Source organism: Humulus lupulus, chromosome 7, assembly GCF_963169125.1.
Source record: "Humulus lupulus chromosome 7, drHumLupu1.1, whole genome shotgun sequence".
Classification (NCBI taxonomy): domain Eukaryota; kingdom Viridiplantae; phylum Streptophyta; class Magnoliopsida; order Rosales; family Cannabaceae; genus Humulus; species Humulus lupulus.
Genome location: NC_084799.1, coordinates 83,208,187 through 83,225,474, shown reverse-complemented (window position 1 = coordinate 83,225,474; position 17,288 = coordinate 83,208,187). Strand labels below are relative to the sequence as shown.

At 34.7% G+C, this 17,288-nt stretch overlaps 1 protein-coding gene across 2 annotated transcripts; it reads right to left on the bottom strand.

Moving 5' to 3' along the window:
- Positions 1 to 9,059: 9,059 nt before the first annotated feature.
- On the bottom strand, positions 9,060 to 16,288 carry LOC133788383 (solute carrier family 40 member 3, chloroplastic). 2 transcript variants are annotated; one of them, XR_009873204.1, is made up of 15 exons: positions 15,715 to 16,288; positions 14,905 to 15,118; positions 14,753 to 14,816; positions 14,407 to 14,531; positions 14,231 to 14,320; positions 13,971 to 14,147; positions 13,760 to 13,834; positions 13,400 to 13,501; positions 13,136 to 13,253; positions 11,908 to 12,054; positions 11,268 to 11,374; positions 11,073 to 11,186; positions 10,233 to 10,534; positions 10,025 to 10,099; positions 9,060 to 9,314 (listed from the first exon to the last, which is right to left on the bottom strand). XR_009873204.1 is itself a non-coding variant. In XM_062225849.1 (14 exons), exons 1-13 carry the CDS (start codon positions 15,900 to 15,902, stop codon positions 10,241 to 10,243), a joined length of 1,815 nt encoding a protein of 604 aa, XP_062081833.1. In that variant the 5' UTR covers positions 15,903 to 16,287; the 3' UTR covers positions 9,857 to 10,099; positions 10,233 to 10,240. The 2 variants fall into 2 exon arrangements, 1 of the variants encoding a protein (XP_062081833.1); XM_062225849.1 differs by lacking the exon at positions 9,060 to 9,314 and having other exon boundaries at positions 9,857 to 10,099; positions 15,715 to 16,287.
- Positions 16,289 to 17,288: the final 1,000 nt, after the last annotated feature.

Below are 17,288 nucleotides of genomic sequence, written 5' to 3'. Positions count from 1 at the left end.
TGTTCCGGTCCTGGGTTTGACTGATACTTGCTCACTACTCCCACTACATAAGAGATATCTGGTCTAGTACACAACATAGCATACATCAGACTTCCAACTGCAGATGCGTAAGGAACTTTTCTCATTGCATCTTCCTCTTCAGGAGTCTGGGGAGACTGCTTCTTTGAAAGATGAATTCCATGGCGAGACGGTAGACGCTCTTTCTTGGAATTTGTCATTGAGAAACGTTCAAGCACTTTATCTATGTAAGCTGCTTGAGATAGAGCTAAGAGTCTGTTCTTTCTATCCCTAATTATTTGGATACCTAGAACATAACTTGATTCACCCAAATCCTTCATTTGGAATTGAGTGCTCAGTCAATTCTTCACATCTGATAATTTCTTAACATTGTTTCTAATGAGTAAGATATCATCTACATAAAGAACCATGAATACCACTATTTGATTTGCCTTCAGTTGGTAAACACAGGGCTCATCAATATTTTTTTCAAAGCCATAGGTCTTGATTATTTCATCAAACCTAAGATTCCAGGAACGAGAAGCTTGCTTAAGTCCATAGATGGACCTATTCAACTTGCAAACTTTTCCTTCTTGTTCAGCTACTTTAAATCCTTCTGGCTGATCCATATAAATGACTTTGCCAAGCTTTCCATTAAGAAAAGCTGTCTTGAAGTCCATTTTTCAGATCTCATAGTCGAGAGCGGCTACTATGGATAGGAGGATGCGAATGGACTTGAGCATGGCTACCGAACTAAAAGTTTCCTCATAGTCGACACCTTCTCTTTGGGTATAACCCTTTGCCACTAATCGAGCTTTATATGTCTCGATATTTCCATCAAAACCTCTTTTCTTCTTGTAGATCCACTTGCACCCAATAGCCCTAAAGTCACTAGGTGCTTCCACAAGATCCCAGACGGAATTTGAGTACATGGCCTCCGTGTTCTGTTTCATGGCTTCGAGCCATAGTTCCTTTTCAGGGCTAGCCATTTCCTGTTTGAAAGACAACGGATCATCATCACTAGTATCACCAACAACCATATTGGTTTCACCATCCAAACCATAGTGAATTGGGTTCCTAGAAACCCTCCCACTACGCCGAGGCTCTGTGACTGTTTGCTTAAGAACAGTGGTTATTTATTCATTTAAATCGACTTGCGTCGGTTGGACATGAAGAGTGGGAATTTCATCTTCAACTCGCGTTGATGACGATGGAACATTGGTTGGAGTCAATTCTTTAACCATCTCCTCTAAAACTACTTTGTTGCGAGGTTTGAAGTTTTGGACATAGTCATTTTCCAGAAAAGTAACATTCGTAGAAGTAAACACTTTCTTTTCTGAATGACTATAGAAAAGTCCACCCTGAGTACCTTTAGGATAGCCAACAAACATGCAAACTTCAGTTCGCGGTCCTAGCTTTCCTTCCTTTTTCCTCAGGACGTGGGCGGGACACCCCAAGATTCTATAATGGCGTAAACTAGGTTCACAACCATTCGAGCGTTCTAAAAGTGTTTTGGGGATTGATTTTGACGGCACGACATTGAGAATGTCGTTCGTGATTTCAATTGCATGTCCCGAGAACGAAGTTGGTAGAGTTGAGTAACTAAGCATGCATCTAACCATTTCCAAAAAGGCTTATTAGGATTATTTCCCCCCGAACTATTACCAATCCAAATCGTGCCCCCCAAATTTTTCATCTTGTTAAAAATTCCCCCTGAATTTTTCACGTTACTAAAATGTGGGACTTCCGTCCAATTTCACTAATGGAATGGTGATGTGGTAGTTTGGTGGCTGATGTGGTATTGCCATGTCAATATCTCGTTTATAATATAAAGAATAAATATGATTTTTGCCCCCCAAACTATTACCATTACCAAATGGTGCCCCCCGAATTTTAAAAATTTAAAATTAAACAATCTTTTGAATATTAAAAAAAAAAGGAAAAAAAACCATTAAAATAAAAAAAAAAATTGATGGTGACAAAAAATTGGCTTGGGTGTTGGGCATGAGTCAGAATGAGCTCAAAGTTGGTTGCCAACCATTAAACAAATAATCATGAAAATAAAACATGTGAGCAAAGCGATTGACCAAGTCAAAAAATGATTTCTATTCTTTTATTGATAATGAGATTACAAAGAATTTGGGTTTTAATTAGGGCATAAAACCCCAACAGCCTTGGAAAAGTTATTGATACTTGCCCCACTTCCACCTGATTTTGCTTACTTAAACTAGCTTGTTTAGATAGTTGTGTTGTAAGGCGTTCAACTTCAGCATCTTTCTCTGCCAACTTTCTTCGCAACTCTTGAAGTTTCTCTTCTATACTCATTGCTCCAATAACAAACACCGACATACTTTCATATTAAATGTTGCTACTTTTTATTAATTTTCTTAAGAATTTCTTCTCTTTATTTGTAGTACAAACATCCTTATATAATCCATTGGGACATTTGAGAAAGCTTTTGGATTAAACTGTTGGAAAACTAGGGTTGTCATAAGTTGAAGCTTGTTGTATGAGTTTTAGTTTTGAGCATGTCACTTGTCCCATGTAGGGTTCTAGATCATTCCTTAATGCCCCAGTCATAGAAGTGGTGGTTCTCATGGCTTTTTTACCATGATGACACACCCACCTTCTTTTTCCTTTTTCAGTCGAAGTCCATTCATTTGTGTCATTAGACAATGAGTAATGATTCAAGATTGGAAACTTAAAACTACTACGTGTAGCTTTTCTTATGGACTTAGGCTTTGATGTAAATCCCTTGGAAAATTACCTTGGAACAATGAGATGTTCTTCATAGGGTTTGACTCAATTCCTCCTACTTTCATGCCTTTGAAAGACGCTGGAGAAACAATTGGTTTTGACCCATCACATTGTGTGTAAGGCCTGATCATGTTATTTTTTTTAGAAGCTTTGGGATACAAAGTGATGAAATAGTATCCTTGAAAGTTTCTTGATTAGCAAGAGCTAAGCCATTGTTTTCTACTTTCGTAGAAATCTTGATATCAACGAGGATAATTGGAATAGAACCAATCATTATTTGGGTTGGGCATTGCTCCTTAACCTCTGTGGTTTACCCTAGCAAAGTTTGCTGACTTTTCTTTAATGGACTCCAAATTCTTGGGTGTGAGTACTTCAACAATTGTTGTGACTTGAGCAACTTTTCTCTTAAGAGATCTAGCTTGTCCTTTCTTTAGGCCTTTAGCAACTTTTCCTTTCAAAATTTTCAAAGTTTGATTGACTTTCATGACCTTCATTTCTCTTGAAAATTCTTCTTGAATTTGGGCTCCAATGGAAAATGTCACATGAAAGCCATCCTTCCTCTTTTGCCCCTGGTTAGTATGCACATATGGGAGCTTGTAGAAGTACACAGTTACTTGTGGTGCCATTGCTTTTCTGCAAAACAACACACACGATTACAAAGTAGAAGATTTGTTTAATTCTCAACATAATTGGAGATGAAAATGAGAATGAGTCACACCAGGTGTGCCAAAAATCATGTTAGACAAAAATTTCAAAATTTAAATATTAAAAGTAATGCTTAGCACATGTCACTTATGCCAATTTCATAATATAAGAGTTTATTAATTTAAGTTCGACCCATCCAAGATTATAATAATAATAATCTCTTAACTTAATTACAATAATTTTATTTGAAGGAACACCTTTTGATTCCGATTATGATGAGATTAATTACTTGTATAATTTTGGGGAAAATTTGGGTGGATTTGGAATTGCGATTCCACTCAGTAAATTTGATTGACTAAGCTGCCTACATACCCTCTTTATGAAGAATCAAGTCACTTGTAGTTCTAGATGTGATATTTTAGCAAGTGAGTGGAAGAATTTCAGTGAATGACCATATCATGGAATTATTTGATGTTTTGGAAGTTAGGAAAAATTCCAAGGTGGATGATCTTTTATGGAATTTTGAGAGTTGTGTTTGATATTTGAGAACTTTGGGAATTTGTGATTGCACTTAGCTTTAGCGACTAAGTTTCCTACGTATCATTTAAATGAATCAAGTCAAACGTAGTTAATTGATTTTTGTATCTTTGAGAATTTTGTGAAGAATTAACTCACTTTGAAATTCTCACTATTTCAGGTGAGGGTTTGAGGTGAATGACCTCACTTAGAAATTTTATTGAGGTGAATGACATCACTTAGGATTTTTGAGGAGAATGGTCTCGTTTGGAATGCTTGAGGTGAATGACCTCATTGATAAGTTTTAGGAGTTTGTAATTGTACCTAACCTTAGCAATTATGTTGTATATGTATCATTTGAATGAATCAAGTTGAACGTAGTTCAAAAATTTGTATCTTTGAGAATTTTGTGAAGAGTTGACTTGCTTTGATATTTTGAGGTGAATTATCTTACTTTGGATTTTGTTGAGGTGAATGACCTTAGGAATTTTATTGAGGTGAATGACCTCATCGAGAAACTTAGGGAGTTTCTGTTTTGAATTAAAACTCATCTTTAATCTCACTTGAATAAGTTTGGAGATATTATACTTACAATTCTATTTTGATAAGAATTGTGAAATAATATTCAAAATTACTTGAGACTTTGTATCATCGTGAAAGTAATTTGAATCTTATAGTTTAGACATGAATCCAACTTTTGAGAGAAACATTTTTTTTTTTTTGACAAAGATACAATGACTTATATTTTTAAGTACTGTTTCTATATCTTGTCATATTTAATTTCAATTAGAATATTCACTGTTTCATATTCCAACTTTCTCTTATTAAATTAAATATGCATTCTTCTCTTTTAGAGCACATATTTTCCAGTTTTGTATGCACCATTTTTGTTTAAAGTGTCTCCAATTTTCTTTTCTTTTCTTTTGGTCATTTGGGTTAGCAACTTTGAAGTCTCATTTGCCGATTTTATATGCACACCTACATAATATATAAGTGGCACATTATGTAGATATGATGATAACTTTTATATATTTGAACTTTTTAGACTTAGGGGCCGCTGCCACCATTAAATATGTATCATCATTATATGCATACATATTTTTTTAGTTGAACATATCTATGTAAATATTTGTGACCAAGTGAATGATTATGTTCTAGGCTGTAAACGAAGGTCCAAAAAAAAGTCAAATAGAAATTGACAAGTCATATATATATTTTTTATCATATAATTGTTTACTCTTGTCGCACGTTAACATATATACCGATTTTGAACTTTATGAAAAGGAAGTAGATTCACACTTTCATTTTAATTTGAGAGCATCGTTGTAACGTCTCAAATTACTTAATAAGACTTAGGGTCTTATCAAAAGGAAATTTTTTGTAATTTGGCCCGTTATGAGTATATTTGGCATATATGTGATATATGTGTGAGACCACATTATTATGTAGATATATTTAGATTATTCGGCACGAGCCGATCCTAGGGAGCAAGCTAGTGGGAAAGCCACAACATAATTAATACTTAACTCGAGGTGAGTCAAGGGGTATTTGAGGTATTTAGTACATTACCGGGATATTAGGTAATGAGAATGAATATTTGAGGATATATTGGGAGTTAGTGAGAACAAGAGGAAATTATGGGAATTTTGATTATTTTACCCTTGGGGGCGTTTTGGGGACCCTAAGCCTTGGGTCTTACTTAAGGTTACTTAAGCTCAAAGTAACCACACAGAAACAGATATGTGTTCAAAAATACTTTTTCTCTCTCTTTCTCTCGTTATCCCTTTTTCCTGTTCATTGCATTTTCAAAGGAAACTCGGGTTTTAGGACTCGAATTCAAGCAAGGATAGAGTCATATCAATTCTAGGAAAGATTAGAAGCGTATTAGCCAAAGGATTTAGTGAGGAACCGCATAATCAGAGGTAATTTAAGCTTTGAATTTTCAAGTTTCCGTTTCCTAAAGTTTCTTAAGTTTTGAATTTGGATTCTATGTTTTGATGAGTTTTTGAGTTGTTTGAAGCTTGGGTTTTGATGGTTTTGGGCCATTGAGATGATTGGGAACTTTGTTTTTAGAATTTGGATGTGTTTGAATAGGTATATGGAAGGTTTTGCAATGGGAAAAACGAAGTTTTATGGCTGGGTTTCAAGTTGGGTTGCGGCCTTGTTCTTAGGCGCCGCGGCCCAAGCTTGACGAAGGGGAGGAACTTGGTTGTTGGGCATTAGGGCCGCGGCGCTTGGTAGGCGTGCCATGGCGCGAGGCACAGGCAAATAAAGGCAGGGGCCTCTCTTGAGGCAAGCTGCAGCTCAAGGGCGTGGGGTCGTGATGCTTAAGGGAATTTTTGGCCTTAAAGAGGTTTTGAGTGCGAGAACTCAAACCTAAGGGCTCGAGATCAATCCTACTACTCGGTTTAGTAGGATTTGACATCCCGAAGGCTAGGAATCGGTCTGGAAGCCGTTATTTACTCATTATTGACGAGATTCTATATTATGGTTGTGACTAGGTTACCGCTAAGGGCTCAAGATCAGGATCATGCTCGAGGGTCGTTCTTAATTTATTTTATACTCGGACCTGAGGCAAGAAAACTGCACCCATTATGTGACATACATGGTTAGAGCTTGGCCCGAATGTTGAATATGATTTTGATTGGGCATTGGCCCCTATAAATGCGCATGATAATGATTATGCATGTGATTATCGATGAAGCATGTTGAGTGCTCTATATATGGATATTTGTTATATGATGAATGCTTGTTTGCATTATATACTTGAGAAAAACATTGACTTATCAGTCAAGGACGGCAATAGCGCTGAGCGCTAGTCGTAAAGTGATGGGTGTCGTGTACCACAACAAATTTAACAATTATTTTTCTTTCAATACTTCCAATTATTTTAGTATAATAGAAAGCACAGGTCGAACCCACAAGAACTATTGTTCACTTTATTATTCAATAATTAGCATTAAAACTTAAAAAGATGAATTTAGATTTTGAACTCAAAATTAAATAACATAAATTAGAAAGCAAATAAAGATTGATATTATGATATTAAGAAACAGTTAAAGGTTAATCTCCACCCTTAGCAATCATTCCCAATCACTAATAATAAGTATTATTCAAATTTCTCAATTAAACTATTAACCCCGTAGATAACGCTGAAGCAGACAATTATCCCAGTCTCCCTATTAAAAGTATTCAAGGCGAAACACTCAATAATTAACTCTTTTAGCTAAGTAATAAATCTATGAAGCATACAATCTATTTAACTTAGGTAAATCATTAAGTCCTATGGAGACCAGTTAATCTAAGCAATAAATTAATTAAGCATATAATTCATTTAACATAGGTTCTATTTTTCATCACAATCAACAATTCTTTTGACATTACTATCAATTGCAATTTATCACATACACTTAGAATTCTAAACTATTAGGTGAGTAGTAATTCTAAGATGACAATTGAACAATGTAAAACCTTAATTAGTTGGCCACCTAACAAGAAATCACAAAATTCATAACATTCAATTGGAAAAATAGAAACAATTTAATATTGAGAGAAATTAAAAAATAATATTCATTATCAACAATCAAGAATTCATGTGTTGGGTTTTGAATTAACCCTTAACCTAAAAAGAACCTACTCCATAATAGCAATCATAATGACAAACATAATTATAATTAAGATTAAAGAGATTAAGGGAATAAAAGAAACTAGATTAATGAACAATAGTGTTGTAGTCTTCTTTCCAGCTTTTTCTGAGTTTTTTTCTCTACTAAACTGTAATAAAAACTTAATATCAAATTAATCCTAGTAAATCTTTTATAGTCTCCTTTAAATTATATTTAAAATGTAATTAAAAATCTGAAAACAGTGTCGTAGGCCGCGGCTTGAAAAATGTGTGTCGCGGCCTAAAACAAAATATAGGCAAAACTGGTCACGCAAGCCGCGGCCTGAAAAAACTGGGCAGCGGCCCAACTTCACTTTTCTACACAACAGGCAGCGACCCGTCTGGAACATAAAATCTAAAAGGTTAATTCCAATTAAAGTGTCGCGACCTGAATTTTATGGGCCGCGACCTATCTTCAATTCTCGACTTTAGATAACTTGTACGCTGCCGCCACTTCAACATTTCAATCCCGAAAGCCTGGAATGCTCCTAAAACTTCATTTTAACCTCATCTCAACAAGTCTTTTTCAACCTATGATTCATAAACTACACTTGCCATTAAAATGTTACATTTATCATCGTAAAATGCAATGTAGAAAATACGTTGCAGAGTCACAAAACTAAGTTAAAACTACTAAAAAAATGTTATCATAACACCATCCAAGCATAGAAAACTTATCAAATATTAATACAAAAATGACTTTATCATAAAGCATTGACTTATGAGTCAAGGGCGGCAATAGCGCGTCGAGCGCTGATCGATATGATTAGATCTAATTAGGAGCGCATTACATGTTTGTTCGACCCAATGGTCGTAGAAAACTAAAGCGACAGGTACGCTAGGCCAGCTCTAAGACTGGTTATATAGAGAATAGGGCAATGGGCCCCAGAGTGACTTATTAGTCCCAAATCCTAGGGTGCTGAGCCCCAAAGTGACTTATTAGTCAGGTACTTGGGCAATGGGCCCCGGTATAATTTGGTTAATCATTTATTCAGGGCATTTGATCTCATATGCATGCATGAGTAGGGTTATTGCTACTGGGCATGTGTTATTATGATGTGAAATATATTATTCACTGCTTATGAGCGTGTTTAAGTTTTCTTGTTGAGTCTTGGCTCACGGGTGCTACATGGTGCAGGTAAAGGGAAAGGAAAGCTGGACCAGCCATGAGTTGGAGAGCTTAGGTGACGATGTATACATATGCGGCCGCTTGACCACCACGGCCAAGGTTTCTCAGAGGAACTAGAGTTAAACCGTATTTTTGCCACTTAGGTCGGCGAGTTGTAACTTTTGAGTTGTAATGACCATTTTGGAACTATAAACATTATTATAGGATCCCATGTGCAGTTTAATGTTTTTAATGAAACATCCATTCATTTTAACCGAAATTTTTAACCCTGGACCAGTAATTACTTTTAGATGCACGTTTATGGCCTAATGTCTCGTTTAGTGAGTTAAATATTATTTAAAACACACAGTGTAACGGTCTTGGCTAACCAGGGCGTAACAATCACCCTATATGAATTTGTTGATTTATCATGTTTTTCATGGCTATATCTCATTTCTGGAGACCTTATGTTGGCAAAGCCCAAGTCAAAGTAGATCATGAACAACATGAAAATCAATTATAATTTTAGGAGAGATTTGGACAGCATAACAATATGGAGAAATCAAATTTTCTCTTTTCCCCTTTGACTATATCTCACTTTTGAAGACATGAAGATTTGGACATGCACTGCAAATGGAAAACGAGGTTACATGATTAAAAAAAATACCATATATTATGACTTGTGTACTTAAATATTCAAATCAATGAGTAATGGTCTTGTCAAAACAAAACAAAATATCATTTTCCAACCAAAACATTAACTATTATGGCTTCTTCTTATTGGGGTTTGAAAGAAATCGTTCTTTTGTTCTTTTGTGTTTTAAATCAAACTTAATATTTAGAATTTCGAGCTTTGAAAATTATCATGCAAACCCCTTTACTTTTTAAAATTAAAATCGCGCCAAATCATTTTCTTTCATCACCAAGTACTTAGATGCCCATAGATTTCAACAGAATAAAATTTCCATTCCTAGCAAAGCAAGACCTCAATTTTGTTCAATGCATCAAAAAATTGAGATGCCGTAATCTGTAGTTCCTTTTTCATGAGAAATATTATTTTCATATTTCCTTTTTACTCAATATTTTTTTAATGAGACAACCCCAGGAGAGAAATGAATGACAAAAATTTCAGTTGAAGAAAGGTGCAGGTAAGTACAACGAAAGCTTGGTTTTGCTGAACAAATGAGATTTTGAATTAATTTACGCTTTACAAATGTTCTAAAATGTTTGTACATGTAGGCCTATATGAGGATTGTGTAGCGTGTTACAAAATTTACAGCCATATCTACCCTAAACAAAATAATGAATGCATCGAGGGATGTTGAAAGAAAGTATACCTTATGAGGGGGTGGCCCTTTAAAAGGTATAGAAAGCTCTAGTATATGTAATATCTATCCAACAACGACCAAAAACTGCAGTTGATACAGGATTACAAGTTAGGCATGTTCTAATCATATGCTAATAAAAAAAAAAATACCCACATGTAATATAGTGTATACCCACATGCGATGTAGTGTAATGAAATGAAATAATAAGTCCACTTACATCAATGGTTAAAACAAAGGATCAAATGAGAAAAGACTCCTTTGTTCTTCTGTTGGATTATACATCCATCTGCAGTACATAAAAGCTGACCCCACAACCGATAGAAGTGACAGCATTGCTAGATATCTGAAATGTGAGACATCATTGGCAATAATTGCAACCCCCAACATTGTAGACTCTGCCAAACTAGCAACAGCAACCTCTGTTGTCCCAATAAGATTGGCTTTCGAAGATGGTATGCCAGTTTGTAGAATCTGTGCAGCAACCACATCATATGACTTGTGCCCCACTCTTGACAATACCTAAAGCAAAAAAAATGGAACGGCTTTACGTAAAAGCACCAAAAAAATTCTGACAAAAAGCTTTATACCAATGTGCAACGTACAGCAAGAACTATTTGACAAAATAATAGAAAGGGAAAACACAATATGAGTTAATCTAATTAAGCTGTTTTCACTTTGGAGGAATGGTAATTTCTGTAATCACAGAAACGTACAAACGGATAATTTCAAAGTTTCCACCAGAGGAAGTCCTTTCACAACTACAAGTACCCTTTTAGTAAAGCATATGCCAATACAATTTGCAACTGAAAAGTAACGCAGTGATATTACTAGAAAGTAAACGTCTGTTACAAGTTTACACAATAATAGTTGAAGTTATACCTCATTTTAACATATTTAAACTATATATTAATCCAATGTAATGCATGTCCTAGAAGCCAACGAGTTACTAGCATGATGGTCTCTACTGTACGAAACTTTACATTCATGTGTGGAGTATATATTAGTGAAAACTTTATCAATTATTGGGTTACCAAAAACAAGGCAAAAATATTCTTACAATCATGCACAAGAAGAAGAGCAGAGGGCTATGCTGAGAAAGAGATCCACTCCAATATACAGCAACTGCTATGGTGAGAAGTGAAGCTTGAAATATCAATCCAAGTGCTCCAGCCTGGCAGCAAAGATAACTTTATGAAAACTCAATTTACAATTCCAAACCATAGTAAAGTAGAAAGAAGAAAGAGCAGAGAACCTTTAAAATGCCAAGTCGCTTGATCAGGATTGCAGACACAAATGTAGCTGCAACACCCATAACCGCACATAGTCCACTAAAGCTCCCTATGATGGATGGATTTAGACCTGTTCAAGAATACAAATTCAGTTAAAACTAAGTTCAAAAGATACATATGTACAAATAGAAAGCTAAAGTTCAAGACAGGATTGTTGTACAATATATTTATTGATGTGAGTTCAAGAAGGAAGTATTTAGGAAAGAGAAGGGGCATTTAAACCCCCTTATCTGAGCCGAAGGGTAAAGACAGCATGTGTTACAGTAACTTAAAAACCACAGATCATAAGAGGTCGTCTCAGATGCAGAAAACAACATTAATCTATAAAATCCAATTTGTAATTTGAAATCATATGCAGAAGTACTCGCACATAACAGATAAATGTACAGAGGACATCTCCAGTTTTATAAAAAATTCCTAGCAGCTACTGCCGACTGATGGTCTGAAGCTCCTCAATGTATGCTATATTATATTGCTCGTATAGAAAGTTGATGTAATCTTAATATAACCCAACGTAGCATTTCCTAAACAAGCTGGGGCCTGATATATGAAGAATCAAGGCCACCCAAAATAGTTGCATTTAGTGGGAAAAGAGAAAAATACCATGCTGCGTTAAAAATGCTGTCATCATGCTTCCTGGAGTGAGAACAATATTGAAATAAAGGAGAACATATGCTAGACTTGCAGGAAGAACAGGCTGCTGCATGTATTCCTTCCACCCCAGCTTGATAGCTTCCACTCCTTTATCCACTGAGAACCAGGAATTCAGTTAATAACAAATAATACCCTCAGATAAAAATATATTTATTTAGAATAAATAGCATTTTCCCCCCGAACTATGACCTCTCTATGACCGTACCCCGAATGGTTCGCGATATTAAAAATTCCTCTCAAACTATACACGTTACTAGAATATGAGACTTCTATTAGATTTCGTTTTAGGTGGCTAATAGATTGATGATGTGACATTTTGCATGTTAATGTTAATGTGGTAGTGCCATGTGTAGAATAATTAGTAATTTTGCCCTCCAAACTTTGAGCACTACTAAATACTGCCATTATTATTACAAAAAATCTATTTTTTTCTTAAAATTATTAATTAAATCTTTAAAAAATAAAAAATCTAATTAATGACAAATAACTCTTATTTTTTCCTTTTCTTTTACAATATAAATAGATCTATTTTATAATGAAAATTTAAAATAAATATTAAAACAAAGAAAAAAATTTTGATTTAAAAGAAGGACGAAGGACTTAGACAAATAAAAGATTTTTTAATTTAAAAGGAGGACGAAGGGGGAAAATTCTTTGTTTTAGGATTTATTTTTAATTTTTATTTTATATTTTTTTTAAAAAGTAAAAGAAATTATTTGTTATTAATTAAATTTGTTATTTTTTATTTTTGAATATTTGAATTTTTTTTTAATTAATTTGAAACTTCTAGTATTGTTTATTTTCTTAATCTTTTAAAATGATTTTTTATATTTTTAAGGATTTAATTATTATTTTTAAGAAAAAAAATAGATTTTCTTTAAAAAAAAATTAGTTTTAATAAAAATGGAAAAATTTGGTAGTGGTCAAAGTTCAAGAAAAAATTACTAATTATTCTACACATGGTACTACATACAAAATGCCACATCATTAATATGTTAGCCACCCAGGAGGAAATCTAACCGAAGTCTCATATTTCAGTAGTTCGGATAGAATTTTTAACATCGTGAATCATTCTAGAGCACGATCATATACTAGTCATAGTTCGGAGACTTCATTTATTTATATATATATATATATATATATATCAATACAGAGAGAGATAACTCCAAAAGTTTACCAACACTCTCAGCATTAGAATCAGCTGCATCAGTGAATGTTCTGGAACAAGTTTGTGAACATTTAGGGCGGTCAAGAACCCCAGCAGAGAGCTTGTTTGATAGCCATGTGAGGATTATCTGTGAATTATAATTTTATCGTTAAAATGAAAATTAACACTCATTTTCCAACTGCAGAAGAATAAAAGAAAAAAGACAGACAGAAAGAAGAGACCTCCCACACACAATAAAAAATAAAAAAAGAGAGTGACCAGGGCATCAATTACCGTAAATGGTAATGACCAAACCATTAAACCAGCAGCAAATTTTAAGCAGGTTACAGGATCATACTTAGAAAGAAGAATGCCAAACAATGATGCTCCAGCTATCTGCAATAAGAAATAACCTGTGTAAGTCCATGAACTGAATATGCCTATGAAACAATTTTCATAAAAGAAGTATTCCTGTAGAACAGTTATATCAGTTAAGAATGCTTCGATTTTAGGTGACTGCAAACCTAGGAATTATAATCTCTTACTTCATTGAAAAATGCATGCAAACTGCAGGTTTATGAAGAGAAATATAAATTAGCTATCAATATTTAAGCAAATCTAAACATCTATATCTAAAGAGAAAAACAGCCATACCTCACAGAGAAGATCAATTCGACTAAGAATTGCATTTGCTTGTGCAAGCGCAATAGGTCTATTGACTCCAGCTAGCTGTCCACATAAGAGCTCTAGTTAAAGGCAACTCATTTTGCAAGAGAACAAAATGTGTACAATGTGCATATATTGTAATGGAATAAACAAATAAATATTATATTTTAATGAAATAAGGATGGCTCAGTGGCACTACCTGCACAACCCAATCACGTTCCATTGCAACCCCCAAAGCTACTCCAGATAACCTCTCCACAGCCCCAGCTAGTATGAGCGCAACAAACCAAGGCTGGTGAAGCAGAGATGATCCAGAAGAAAAAGGGACAGAATGAGCATAAATAATCATTGTTGCAGATAACAACTGAGCAGCTGCCTGACAGGGACAACGGTGTTAGCCTAGTAGGAGAACAGTGATAAATCGTATAACATGAAGCTAAGCTTAATTGAACAAGTTACCTGGACAACATTCAAACAATTATATGCAGGTACTCTAGGAAAATAATCCAGAAACTTTCCAACTAATGGACCTCCAATGATTATTGCAAGCTGTTAAAACATGGAGAAAACCTGTAAGTATATTCTCCTTCCCCCTTTCTTATATGACCAATTTCACATTATTATAAATAGCAGACCTTAGTGAAGAAACCCATGACTGCCACCGGCAGAAGGCTTGGATGTATCATTGCAATAGCAGAAGGCCAAGCAAAATTCCAAAGTTGTTCCACCAAATTTCCAGACAAACAGCTAGCATATAAAGCTGAAAAATACACCTCTCTCAGTCAAAAATGACTCCAAATGTAAAAATTTATTGTCATAATCTAGTTTATTGATATAAAGAGCCTATAAAATTAGCATAAAATAAAACTCAAACAACTGACTTGAAAAAAGGTACGCGGCTATTGTTACAGAATGCAATGAAATTATTTTAAACTCATTCATGACAAGCTTCAGTTGGGCTTTTTAGTTGAAACTCTTTACCATATAACCCCATCGGATGGGCTGGAGTGGCAGCAAGGGCATGCTGTTCCTCCTCTGATAAAACCTGGGAAGTAAACAGAAAGCATGAGTAACATAATGACAATGCTAAACCATATGAGAGGAAAAGGTTAATGGACAAGCAGAAAATGCACAGGCAGTGTCGTCAGTAGACAATCCACATAAGTGTCTTCCGTCAGTAAACTCAGAGGCTCAGCGTCAAGGATTTCAGAATTGAGATTAATGATTGGAACTGAACAATCAGGTTCAACAGCTGACAATTCTTCTGCAGTTTCCTCTTCGGTAGCAACATGATTGCACTGTGTATCGGTGTTGGTCAATGAACACTTTGAGATGAAACCATCAACTCTGCAGCCCAGGAAACGGGAGAATAGCAAAATTTAATACTACCCCATGAGTAAAACAGAGTACGACAAAGTTTATTTGAACCTAACCAATCATGCAAATATTGGTACTACATAAATGAGCATATTTTCTCTTCGAGGTAGTCAACCATAAGTCTGCAGTTTATTGCACAAAACCTAGTTCAAGTTTGATAATCATTCATAAGTTCCAAGATAATTGCACAAACCAAAATCAAGTGAGGTCCCAAAGACGATGAAAAATCCAGATTCACACACTCTGGTTTCCTCCATGTGGTTTCGGAGAGAGCAAAGTACAATACAGGCAATGAAAAAAATTCAAGCATTGGACAAAGGAAAACAGAATAAGTTGTAAAATCACCTTACACTCAACAGAATTATATCAATGTATTCACTTTATGAATAACTTGACAATTGAATTCCCAATATAAAAGATAAGACAATGGAAGCTATTTCTCTTTTTTTTTCTAGAAAAAATTTCAGCCATACAAAACAACTTAATATTAGCAAAACACCTCCAAAGAATCCAAAATTCCGAGTTCTACATTGCACAGAATCATAATGAAAACCAAAAAACAGTACCCATTAGAAGCAGATGATAAGTAACGGGAACTCAACCATCGGCGAGTAGTGAGGCGATAGCGTAATCGAGAGGAACCCCCCTGCATTGGAAAAACGGAAGCTTTCCGCGGCGAGAAAGCGAATGAACTAGAAGAGAGCAAGTGTGAAAGAGTAACCGTACAACCACCAGCGATTGTAGCCATGACCATTGTCGATTCTGCTTCAAGTTGAAGCTCCCAAAATTTAAGGACCCGCGAGATTCTAACCTAAACCTACTCATGCAGCCTCCGAATGAAAACTAGGCTGACGCTGTTTCCTCCTCACTTTCTGGGTTTCCTTCCTTTCCCCTACCGCTTCAGAGCTCATCACAAAACACTTCCTTCCATAAACACAAATTGCTAAATAAAACAAAACTAGGGCTTTTCAATTGAAAAGTTAAAAAAGAAGAAAAAAAATCCCAAATGATAAAAATTTGGGAGTGGGTTTAAGAGAGGCGGAGACGGAGGTGGGGAAGTGGTAAGGTTTTTATATAAGCTTATCCTTGTGATGATGGTGGTGGAAGAAAAACAGAGGCCGCCGTCGGGGCGGACTATTCCATTATAATCCATAGGATTATGTGATTGGGTGGGAACCCCAAACTTATCGTGTGGACTTAAAACTATGATGACGTGGACCAATCTAATAAAAAAAAATTCTTTTATAAAATTGATCAAAATTAATGATTTACATTATTTTAATAAAATATATATTTATTTTATTTTATTTTATTACAATTAATATTAATAGGAAAATTTCGTATTATATGCATGATAACTTAGTAAAAATTTTTAATATGCTAATATAAGTTATTATCCTAAATATATGAGAATTTCAATTTTTAGACAAAAATATTTATAACACTCAAATACTCATTTTTTCTCTAAGTCTGAACTCTCTCTCTAATGTCTCTCACTCTCTCACTTGCTCTCTCATTCTAATCTTGTTGATCTCGAAAAAATATCAAAATTAAAAAAAAAATCTAAAGCGGATATTTGAGTGAAAAAAATATGAACCTCTAAAATTTTTATCAAATTTCAGTGCAAAGCATTGAAATTGCATCGAAAAAGCATCGTTTGGGCCAAAAATCAAGTTTTCATGATTGCATAGGTCTTTGCAAGCATACCTCTTTCTGTTCAAGAATCGGTAGTGATTTTAAGGAAGATTCTATGTTGCATGTTATTGAATAATGGCAAATAGGACGGAGATAAGTTGTCTGGAGTAAATCATTTTTAATAAAGAGCTATGACAAATCTTAGTTGATGGTTGTTCTCCACTAACCACAAGGATATAAGGACTCTATATTTTATCGCAAAAGCATCGAAACACTATCGATTTTGCATCGAAAAAGTATCGTTTTGGCAAAAAAAAACTTTTCATGATTGCATTGCAAAATTATCGAAACACTATCGATTTTGCATCAAAATAGCATCGTTTTGGCCAAAAATCAAGTTATATGATTGCATCGGAATTGCATCGAAAAAACATTATTTTGGCCAAAAATCAAGTTTCATGATTACATCGCAAGAGCATGAAACATCATCGATTTTGCATCAAAA